The sequence below is a fragment of the Pelophylax lessonae genome, assembly GCF_965119305.1.
Source record: "Pelophylax lessonae genome assembly, chromosome: 4".
NCBI classification, from domain to species: Eukaryota; Metazoa; Chordata; class Amphibia; order Anura; family Ranidae; genus Pelophylax; species Pelophylax lessonae.
This window is the reverse complement of record NC_138771.1, coordinates 82919633-82932123: the sequence shown is the minus strand read 5'-3', so window position 1 is coordinate 82932123 and position 12491 is coordinate 82919633. Positions and strand designations below refer to the sequence as shown.

At 41.8% G+C, this 12491-nt stretch overlaps 1 protein-coding gene across 2 annotated transcripts in view; it reads left to right on the top strand.

Annotated features, from left to right (window-relative positions):
• The window catches only part of SLC12A1 (solute carrier family 12 member 1), a 190548-nt gene that overhangs the window by 129365 nt on the left and 48692 nt on the right, over positions 1-12491 (top strand). For both annotated transcript variants that reach the window (XM_082254923.1, XM_082254924.1), the window contains exons 19-20: positions 4103-4209; positions 7200-7282. In XM_082254923.1, the coding sequence (XP_082111049.1) occupies positions 4103-4209; positions 7200-7282 (190 nt within the window). The remainder of the gene's footprint in view (positions 1-4102; positions 4210-7199; positions 7283-12491) is intronic.

Here is a 12491-nt window from a genome sequence, read left to right as displayed (position 1 = left end):
GGGGGGGGGAGTCAGTGCCATCTTAAAAGTATTAAAGGGCCCCGGGCAATGCAGTGCACTGGGGCCCTGCCTACACAATCACCCATGAGAATAAAAATGCAAATTATCGATAAGGCAATATTTATTGGTACAGCAGTGCCAGGCTAATGACAGCTTCCAGGATCCGGCTGTTGGGGCACTATTCCACCAACTGACACCAATGATGGAGCACCATTCCCCCTAATGACGCCATCAACTTGGGGCTCTATTCTATTCATTGATATCAACAATGGGGCACCATTCCTCCTATTAAAACAAATGATGGGGCTCTGATGCCAGGGAATTTTCTACTCACACTACAGTTCAGCCCCCCTAAAGCCTGAGGGGCAGTAAACCTGGCCGTTGCTTAGAAAGTCTGGAGACCCCTGGTCTATGTGGCTGAATGTGGTGGGCGGGGGTGGGGTGATAGTGACTCTATATCAGGTGACTTGGTTAAGATTACATCACAGATCCCCGTCTGTGGCACATAGGGTGTTAGTCCTCAGATTGGTTTCCACTATATCACCTTCATTAACAGACTGGTTTTCTGAATTAAATAAACTGATTTCCTTAGAAGGAAGATTTTTTTTATGAAAGAGGTGGTGCATTAAAGAATGGCTTTGGTCGTTGAACGTGTCAGAAGGGGAGGAGGTAGACAGTGCCTCTTGATGAGGTGACTTAGACTGGACATACAATATACAATTTTCTTATTCAAATTCCTTTAGATTTATCTTCAACTATCTAGTGCAAGGGCCTGTCTGAGTGCATACAAAATTGAAGATGTTTAGGTTTGCCCTTATATTATATGGTTTTGGTAAATCTAAAGGAAAATGGAATATACAAATTGCATATTATATGGCCAGCCTTAGTCAAGGTTGCTTTTTTGACTGAAGGGCAGCAAGAGTACATTTGGTTCTGCATTCAGCTTGATGTTTCTAAGCTATTTGCATTGGTGTTAATTATAATTAATTTATCCACATAGAGAGGGTATGTGTTTTAGAAGAGGTAGGGTGGTGGCGCCGCCTAATATTAAAAGGTGCTAAATATAAAGTGCAACAGGATAGTGTACCAGTGGTCCAAAACTCAGTGTACAAAGATAATTATCATATAAAGTGATACGTGCATATGAATATTGATAAACAATGTGATACGATATAAAATAAAAATCTGAATAGATACCAAGCATAAAAACTAAAACGGATATAGATATATCATGAATTCTATATACTCTTAATCGTGCATATCAGAAAGTGCATATCAAAAAGTGCTCTAGTGCATATAGAATCCCCCCAGCTATACCACACACTGTGGTATGGAGGTAACGAAAAAGTGCCAACACAATATAAAATGCAGTAAGTATGTACACAAAGTCCAATATAGGTACTAGGTGTCTATATGCCACATGCAGTGACCAAATACAAAGTATAGAGTTCCAAAATAGATAATAGGTGACCACACTCTGATGATAGCTATATGGAGTGACCCCGTGGTGGGCAGTGAGGTGCTGGGTGATGCTTCTGGTAAAAAGACTCACTCACCAGAAACACCCACCCCACACAGGGGTATATCGCGGGTGTATATATATATCCAGGCAACCAGAGAATCCTGATATCTCCACCTACTCCTGGATGGGGGCGTCCTGGAAATGGTCTCAGAGGTCCTATATGGAAGGGTCCCTTGGGATGGTGGTCGGGATCTACTGGGTTCCTATCAGTAGGTAGTGGTCCGGGATGTCCTCAGGATATCACTCACAGCTCAGATCTCCTCAAACGGTATGGGTATGTGTAAAGGGTATGTGTTTTGCCTTCATCCCTATACTAGAAATGCTTACAGAAAAACCCCTCTTAGGTTGGGACTTTGTGGCAACAAATTGAGAACTAGTTTTTCAAAATATACTATGTGAGGTGTATAAAAAATTCCATGTCTTTATTCAAAACATATTCATGTTAAACAGTTGAACAAATCAATCTTTCAATTTTTAAACAAATGCATTTGAATACATATATTGAACATTACTTGTACATCATGTTGGGCTACTTATGAGTGGTACATGATTCCAACACGTTTCAAAAAACATATATGTATATCTTCATCAGGGACTTGATATGCCACTCCTGAAAAGCACAACATACCAGAGGCGTAACTAGAACCTTCAGGGCCCCGGTGCAAGAAACCATTAAGGGCCCCCCAGACCACTGGCTGGGACCCTTCCCTTCAAGCCCGGGGCTCTTCCCACTGATCCTGGGGCCCTTTACTCTCATTGTGGGTCCCTTTATTACGGTTCTGCAGCAAGACTCTTTCACAAGTTCTGCAGTGGGTCCCCTTCCTGCAATTTTGGGGCCTCCCCACGGTGGTGGAATGCCAGGGCCCGGTTGCAAGTGTGACCTTTGCAATCCTGGAAGTTCACCCACTGGTGTCAGTTTTTCTTTTTTGGTATTTTAATTCTATTATTTTTTTATCATTTTATTTTATTTTTTACAATGTCACTGACTATGACTCTGTCCATTCAGAAAAGGAAGGAGCTGGTAAATTACATATTTACCAACCCCTTCCTGGTTCTGTATTGTGAGACATCCCCTGCAGCAGCTGGCAGGAGAGGGGAGGGAGCACAGTGGGGGGGGGGGGGGACCGGGGGAGCACACAGGGGCCCAGAGATAGCAGAACACAAGTGAACTGGATAGGAGGAGTGGCGGGGGAAGCATACAGAGGAACCCATCTCCTCCATTTTCCTCCTGAAGCTACAGGAGGAAAAAGGAGGACAGTGATTTCTCTACATGCTGCCCCCACCCCCCTCCTATCCAGGTGTACAGGGGAGCCACACAGGCCCCCTGGGGCATGGGGCCCGGTTGCAATTGCAACCCCTGCAACCCCTGTAGTTACGCCCCTGCAACATACAATATAAACCAAAATAGTGCAGCGCTAATAAATATGGTATACCCATACAGTGAATATAATAAATAAAGTTGAATGTACAAAGAAATAGTGTAATCAAATTGGTGAAAATATGATTTAAACAAATAATCACAAAAACAAAAAGTCCATAAGTGATCCAATAACAAAGCACAAGTCCCAGAAAGGTGATGTCAGAGCGGGAGGCATGAATCCCAAGGTAAGGTAGGAATATACCCGTGATAATACAATCAAAGTGGCAGCTTACCAGAAGCTGAGGCCTCCAACTTAATGGAACGGCCACACACGCTTAAATGTAGGACCAAGTGTAACGCATCTTACAGGAATCAGGAAATCAAGAATTCTCTGCTGCACCATGTAAGGCTTATGGACTCCAGAGACAATATCACATGTGTATGAAGGGAAATGAGAGGCACATAGCGTAATCCCGTTACAAACACATAATACGTTTATTTACAAATTGAGCCGACTTGGAACAGGCACATCAAAAAGACAAAAGCAGACCGCGGCGTCCCGCATGTGTAGATCGAAAAGCCGGCGTCTAGGGGGCGTGACAGCTGTGCATCCAGTACCGCCCAACATACAATAAGCTACAAAATTTCCAAAAGGTGAAAAACAATAATACTGTATGGGAAAACATATATGTTTTTCGAAACGTGTTGGAATCATGTACCACTCATAAGTAGCCCAACATGATGTACAAGTATTGTTCAATATATGTATTCAAATGCATTTGTTTAAAAATTGAAAGATTGATTTGTTCAACTGTTTAACATGAATATGTTTTGAATAAAGACATGGAATTTTTTATACACCTCACATAGTATATTTTGAAAAACTAGTTCTCAATTTGTTGCCACAAAGTCCCAACCTAAGAGGGGTTTTTCTGTAAGCATTTGCATTGGTGTTCACCTCTGCCATATTATATAAATACTCTTCAGTGTGGAGCATTGCCATTCGGCAAGCAAACTGTATGTTGTGGTTTGTCTACCTTGAATATCTAAAAACCTTAACCTTTTTAATCAAATGTTCATACCATGTGAAATGTGTACCTTTATCAATAATACAATTTCATATATTTGTTACCTTGTGATTGTAGTAGATTATCCCATTGCAAACATTACCTCTTCTACAATTGCGATAAGTGATTTATAATTGTGTTTTTTGTGTACAGGCGGCTGGTTTAGGCAGAATGAAACCAAATACCCTTGTGATGGGATTTAAGAAGGACTGGAGACAGGCCAGCGCTGTGGACCTGGCAAACTACGTGGGATTATTCCAGTGAGTGTTTCCTCTTAGCTGCTTGCCGGCCAGAACCACATACAATACCATTTGTTTCCATTTAGGAAAAGAAGTGGAGGCATATGCATACAATTCATTTCATTATTTTACATTAGATCCAGATTATTTGTTTTCGCTTGTGTTAGTTATAGCCGGTGTACCGAGGTTTGCGGTAAAAAAAAAAAAAAAAATCAATATTTACATTGAGTATACAATTCTAATTGCCAACTGTTCTACTTGCTCACTGAGCCGAGGTGATGCCAACACCTGCTCTCCGTAGAATCGCATCTTGCCAAAAACACAACAGCATAACATAAAAATGACAGACCAAACACTTGCACCAGAATTACATTTGCAATGCATAATGCATTTCCTTTGGTCGAAGCTCTTTATCAACACTAGATAGGGCTAGCGTAATTCTCTGTTTCCGTGTTAAAAATGCAGCCCAACTGTGACAGCGATAATAACAGACGAGTTGTCAAACACCACATGCTGCGCGAACGACGCTTCACTTGTAAAAGAAGTCCAGAACGTAATTTAGGATGCCATAATAGATATTCTGTATGTTTCTCACGAGATAGTAATACAAAGTTGCACTAAAACAAAACAAAGCGTACAAATATGAAAAAAAAAAAAAAAAAAAACGTTACAGTGGCAAAACTTGCGTTTGGCCTGAATAATTCAGAACAATCTGCATCCACAAATCAAGAGAATTTTTTTTTATCTCAGCTGGTTTACACAGATTACTGAGTTGATGAGTTTTATACTGTCATGTGCAATATTATTTGCATTGTTTATTTGCCATTCACAGGTGCTTTTCATTATAGAAGTAAAATTACATTAAGATAGACTGTTCCACTGGTGCCTTGCTGCATTAAAAAATAACTCTGCAGTTTGGTTGTGGTCAGTATTTTGTGCAAAAAAAATCATCAAAATACTTCTTTTACAAGGAACCACTGTTATAATGCACTAATGCAGTGGTTTTCAACCCCTGGGCTGTGGCCCACTGCCAGGCTGCAGCCTTCCTCCTCTGGGGACTTCAGATACCTGCAGATCCCCAAACCTCCCACAGTGCTTCCCAGCTCACAGTGCTACCTAACCTCCCATAGTGGCCAACAGGGCCTCTGAATCTCTCACACTGGCCCCACACCTGTAAGAGCCCCCAAAGTGCCTGCCAAACTCCCACAGTGACCCCCAACCACACACGGTGCTCCACCTAGCTTGCTGCAGAGCCTCCAGCCCCCCATAGTGCCCAAAACAATGCCATCTCCCCCCATTACCACAGTATCTTCCAGTCTTCAGAATTCCTAATCACCTGAAAAGAGCCCCAGCCTCCTCCAGAGACCCTACCCCCCACAGTTGTACCCTGCAAAAAACCTATACCTTACAGGGCCACCAAGTCTGCTACAGAGTTCCCTAACCTCCTCAAGAACCTTCATCCCCCACAGTGACACCCAGCCCAATCCAGAGTCTTCCAAAATGTTCCAGAAGAATTTGGAAGAATTTACCAGTCCCTGATTTCATTAGGTTTTAGAACCACTGCCCATTGAGCTAGAAAGGGGGGTTACACATTGCTTGTAGAGATGAAAAAGATAAAGGAATCACCCAATCACAACACACAGGGATTGATTTACTAAAACTGGAGAGTGCAAAATCTGGTGCAGCACTACATAGAAGCCAATCAGCTTCCAGTTTTTTTTTTCTGTCAAAGCTTAATTGAACAAGGGGAAGTTAAAAGTTGATTGGCTACCATGGACAGCGGCAACAGATTGTGCACTCCCAAGTTTTAGTAAATAAACCCCAGAGTATACTAATAACTTATTCAAAGATCAGTGTTTACACTGTTTTACCCACTATCTAAGCAGAAATGCACTAAAAATATTTCATACACGGGATCAAGCCCTGCCAAAACCTGCAAATGTTAAGGTGAACTTGAAGTCAAATAGTGAATATCTGATATCTTACAGGAAACATCGTCAATCATATTTACCTAAAATATTTAACTTTTGCCTTTCTGCAGCTGCTGTTTTGCCCAGGCCCACTTTTGTATCCATTACACACAGGGTACTGACTACAGACCATAGGGCCCAATAGTAACATTTTTAGGGGGCTACCTTCTGTGCCATGTGGCAGTGTAAAGTTGTAAAGTGCGATAATACAGTCAGTGATCTTAACACAAAGTATGTCTAATCAAGGACAGGTAGTGGGAAGGATGTCAGCATAGTCAGAGTACTAGTAGGGACCAGGGTAGAGGATATAGGTTGTCAGGGAAGAGATGAGCAATAGCACAGGCAAGTCATTTTTAGGGCTCATGCACATGGCTAATTATGACCATACCCCGCTAAGATCAGGGTATTTCTGCAGTGGGTATAGCCAGGCATTTGCAATCAACTGCCGACAGGAAACCTGTAAAAATCTATTGTAGGCTGACATTTTCCACTACTGTCCTCAGCTATTCATGAACTGTCTATATCCAGGGCCGCAAATCCAGCCCTAACCACAGATAATTGATTCATGTGGGATTACATGTAAAATATGTGAACAGCCAAGGACAATATAAGCCAGTCGATTGTACATGCTTCCCATCCATGGGTTTCCCCGCATCCAATTTGCATGACAGGAGAGTGTGACCGGCTACCATGCAGAGGTGCACCAGATTATGCATTCTCTGGTTTTAGTAAATTAACCCCATAGTTTCACAGCCAACATCTCTTGGCAGAGCTACATGACACTAATAATTGTTTTAGCTGTCTATAGGGTGGCATTCTGACCACCAAAGGAAGGGGAGCATTCTTCCCACTAACCAGCAATATAATAGGGACATTTCCCACTCACTCCCAGTTAATTCATTTTAGCAAAGCTTCCTCGAAACCTGAAAAAACATTCTTAGATTCCTCTGGGGTAAAAGGGTTGAGTAAGGCTGTAATAGAGAGAACAAATTGTATCATTATTGTGACACGGTAACCTAAAAGAGATCTGTTTTTTCACAGTGATGCTTTTGATTTTGAATATGGAGTTGTAATCGTGAGAATCAGCCAGGGATTTGACATCTCGGCAGTACTTCAAGCTCAAGGTAAGTGATTTGTTTATGGACAAACAGGTCTTAGTTTAACAGAGGTAGGAGTGCTGAAAGTGTCACAAACCATTGATGGTTGAATGAAATAGAAGAAGCAGTTATAGGTTAGAACTCAGTCTCCTTAGACACAGTTTTTTTTTTTACAAATAAAATAATTATTTTATCTTTGCTGGTTTCTCCCTACTTCTGTTAATATATCCTTGTCTAGTTGAATTTAAATAAATCTTTTGAGAAAACTAAATAAAAACGGTGTGCAGTGAAAAAAATACAGGCACTGTAAGTTGCCATTAAAAGGTTAGTGCATCTGTAATGGCAATTTTCTGAAAAAATCCCCCATGCATTCCAGCATTCTCAGGCACATTCCATACCACTTCTTCTCTGTTCACATGGTGGCTCCTGTCCCCTCCATTCATGTCAGTCATACATGACCTGTCCAAAACAACTCCTCAGTAGCTGCCCCCCCCCCCCTCCATGGATGGGCCATATGTTAGAAATGCACCTCCACTGGCTGATCTAGCCCATTAAAACTTGATGTATCAGCAGTGGCCGGTAGTACGCACTGCAAATGCATGGCGATTGAACAAGCCAGAGTGGTCGTTGAGGAACACATCTAAAGTCCATGTTGTCCTGCCATGGAGAGTGTAGGGAGCACCTAAAGGCTATTGTAAAGCCCAATGCCGTTAAAAGGTTAGTTCATTTTTAAAGCTCAACTCCAGGCAACAAAAAATTATCCCTTGCAATAGTCCTGTGCCTGCACTGCAAGGGTTAATTGTTTGTTTTGGTCTAGGGCAGTGGTCTCCAAACTGCAGCCCGAGGGCCAGATGTGACTTGCTTTTTCCTGGGGCACTAATTTAGTCACTGACACCAATGAAGGGCACAATTCCTCCCAATAATACCAATGATGGTGCACAATTCCTACCAATGACATCAACCATGGGACACATTAACTCCCAATGACACCAACAATGGGGCACAATTTCTACCAATGACCAAGACAAAGGATACCGTGCATAGAGGCCCTTACCCCTAATAGATATAAAGACACAGAAGATAGGGGAAAGTGGGGCTTTACGGGCCAGTGGGAGTAGAAGGATCATACCAAAACCAACTTCTAAAAATAATTTACATTTTATTAAATTTCATCATAAAAGACATGGGTGCGTACGCACATGTTAACACAAACAAAATCACATAGAAAAATGCTGATAAAATCAATTATAGGGAGTCATTAAATAGAAATACATCCCAGAAGGGAGAAAAAAAAAAACCAAGAGCCTGTATAGGATGGAAAAAGTAGGTCTCAGATGGAATGCGGTCAATGTAGGTCCCCAGCAAGCCGACGCGTTTCGCTTAAGGCTTCCTCAGGGTCAGAGAGATCATGACAGACCGGTATTTCCTTTTCAATGACTCGGAAGATGGCAGATTGGCGATACAAAGAAAACACTGGATATTGTCCCCTTAATAATTGTATATAGCCTCCAATGTGTACATATATTCACTCATTTATTTTTAGGCTAAGTGTCCAGCCTCTCAATCACCGCAAGGAGCACCGCTTTTTATGCTACATAAGATAGCACTGTGTTATAACTTGATAGTCAAGACTCTTTTATATGTAAAGCTGTTCTGTTATGGGAGCACGATGGTTACCACACTGGTACACTGATTCTACCAATGACATCAACCATGGGACACATTAACTCCCAATGACACCAACAATGGGGCACAATTTCTACCAATGACATCGACAATGGGGCACAGTTCCTCCCTATAACACCAACAATGGAGTCCAATGACACCAATGATGGGGTACAATTCCTCCCAATGACACCAATGATGGGGGATTGTTTACTCCCACTGAAGCTGGGACATTCTGTACTCCTGATGGCCACAGTCTGGCCCCCCTAAAGTCTGAAGGTCAGTAAACTGGCCCTTTGCTTAGAAAGTTTGAAGACCCCTAGTCTAGGGGAACAAAAAAGGGGATTTACTTATCTGATACTCTGCTCCTCCTCGCAGCTAGACTGGTCCTTGCAGCCTCTTCTGTCCTATGTTTCAATGTTCCAAGGTCCTGATGACATCAAGACCAAAGCAGGGTCCATAGCTCTCCATAGACAGGGTCCATAGACAGTCAACCACCGGAGTGTGGGGGAGCGCCATCGAGAGTACGCTCCTATACCCCTCCATACACGTAGGCTGTGCATAGCTTTTCAGAAAAAACTCTTTGGTAGCTGATCCCGCCTCCACAACAGGATGGGCCAGACCTTAAAAATGTGCCTCCCCAGCAGTTGATCTGAGATCTGATCTGAGAGAATGCAATGTATGACATTTGAATGAGCCAGAGCAGCCACCGAGGGTCGCACTTCTAATGTCCAGTCCCACTATACCTATTGTAGTTTTGATATATATATATATATATATATATATATATATATATATATATATACACACAAGGGTTCTTCAAAGAAATGTTTTAACACTTTTAATAAGAAAAAGTGCGGAAACTTTTTGAAGACCCCATTTGTATATATATATATATTTTATATATATATATATAAAAATCAGAACTACACACATATACATCATATTGTATATCTTAGGACAGGATGGTCACATTGTGTGCCAATTACTTTTATATGTGTGACGTTAGCTTTACCTCTAAACCCACATATAACTTTATGGGAAATTGGTGACAAATGAAACCCAGTGACCACATGGCGTAAAAGCAGCCTCTTGCTCCCAGCACCCAGCTATCTGCCTCTTACAGATAAAATTAAAGGCAATAAAAATTTTGGATCCGAGCTTTGTTTCATTCATTTCCAGAGATGGATGCTTATAAATTACAGGTTTTGAATAAAACCATAATTAATTCCCATTTGAGCTGTGAATTTCCTGTAATCTGTTTATTGAAAAGAGATAAAATACACATCCTCCTGTCTACCTAGCATTGTCATAACTCATTTCTATGATAGTGGGGAACAGAGTGTAAAGGAAAATGTTACATTCAATGAAAGTGACATCAATTATGATAGTAATAAATGTCTTGGAACTGGTGGACTGAACCAGTATAGTAATGGTTTGTAGCACACGGTGACACATTCAGTTATGATGATAACATGCATGATTTATACGTTGTCACTCTCCATTCTGCAGATACCAAATAGAATCAATGTGTACCCACTGTGTAATTTTATAAAATATAACACAATATTTGAGGAAAATCATTTGTTCATTTTGAGAAGACCATGGATTTTAGTCATGGGTATGTGGTTTGGGGAGATGGTTCATATTAAAGAACAGCTGAAGACAAACACCTATCAGGTTTCTATTGCTGTCTATAACCTGGTTAGGGAGCTTCACCTTCTTTATTTGTCCTGTTTACCGTTATCAGTAAAAATTAAAAAAAAGATCCCAAATTTTTGGTTGTCACCCGAACAGGGGAAATCTTCCAATGGGGACACTAGTTCTGGTGGCAACCAGTGATTCCTTCACTTTGAAGGGATTGCCTCTCACTTCCTGTTTTGTCTGTGGGACAGGAAGTGAAGGGAAATCTCCCCAAAGGGATACAGGTGGCAAATAAATAAACAAATAAATAAATAAATGACAGGGGTTATAACCCACCCTTACTTAGAAAAAGGTACCTGCACTACTTGGGGGCAACTTCGGAGCGGCTTGCATTGACTTCTGTTAGACAAGTCGTTTGCAAGCCGCGATGAAGTCCCACTGCAAGGGGCGGCTTCAAAGTCGGGGTGGCTTTGAGTCGCCCCAGTGTGAACCGGCTCTTACTCTATCCAAAATGGGAAATAAACGTTCTGTCTATACTTCTAATTGAAATGTGATGTGTAAATATACCCAGCATTTTGAGGAACCCAGTTCTCCCATAATATCTGTGTACTCGCTCATACATGGCTATATTGATATTAGTTTTCTACGTAGTGAGGTAGGGCAATGTGAAGTGACCAAGTCATGCAAGAGTCTACCTAAGGCCCCATTCACGCTATGCATAGCAGGAACACACGTTCCTGCTCACATTTTTTACATTTTTTTTTTTTTGCAAACTTTTGCAGCATTTTCATGGGTTGTGCAAGGGGCAGCCCATTCACATTCACTTGAATGGGCTTCCCTACACACAACAAACATGCCTACGAAGCTCCTGCACCTTTTTTGGGTGATGAGCTTTGAACTTTTTTTATTTCACATGTTTTACAGCGATTTCCTAGGGATTTTGCCACTCAACAATTGTAGCAAAATCGGACTGCATTTTGAGTGCCATTAAAGTGTTACTAAACCCAGGAGCCTGCATTCACAATATCTGGTCTCCCACAGTACACAGGACATGGAAATAGTTTTAGTAAATACAAACTGTGAAATCCCTTTTCTCATCAGCAGTATATAGCAGTCTTGAGACTTCTATCAGTGTCTGGCTGAGCACTGGTTAAAGCTTGCTTGTTATACTTACTGTGGAACCCATCTGCTGATAGAACAGAGCCCTAGGAGGCACTCTGCACATGCTCAATATGGTGTGTATTGCTACAGTTTTTTTTTTTTTTTTTTTTGGGGGGGGGAGGGTGCATGCAATCAGCACAGGGCCAATCAGCACTGTCCAGACAGAGGGTCAGGGGTCATGCAGGACAGTCAAAGGAGAATGAAAACTCCTCATACAACTTTCTTTCTTGCCAACAGGGGCACCTCAGCTCGAATTTCGAGCCATGTATGGCAGCCTTATAGTGGTAGTATACTCTTTTGTGACTTTAAATGAATACTTCCTAAATGTGTACCGTTTAGGAGATATTCCAGGGAGCAGCAGCCAGTAACGTCACCAGTGCATGCTCTCTGAAGGAATGGCACCGGTATGCGTGGGAGTGACTTCATCAATGGCTCGGCCAATCAGACAGTCAGAGCCAGCAAACCCGGAAAAAGACTGTGAGGTAGGGCAATGTGAAGTGGCCATGTCATGCAAGAGTCTACCTAAGGCCCCATTCACAAGCTGCTTGCTGTGGGGGCACTCAACAGGAGGGAGGGGCCAGGAGCAGTGAAGAGGGACCCGAGAAGAGGAGGATCTGGGCAACTCTGTGCAAAACCAACTGCACAGAGGAGGAAAGTAGAACATGTCTGATATTTATTAAAAAAAAAAAAAAAAAAAACAAGACTTTACAATCACTTTAAAGCGGAAATGTTTTTTTCGATAAAAATACCCCCGGGACAGTCAGGG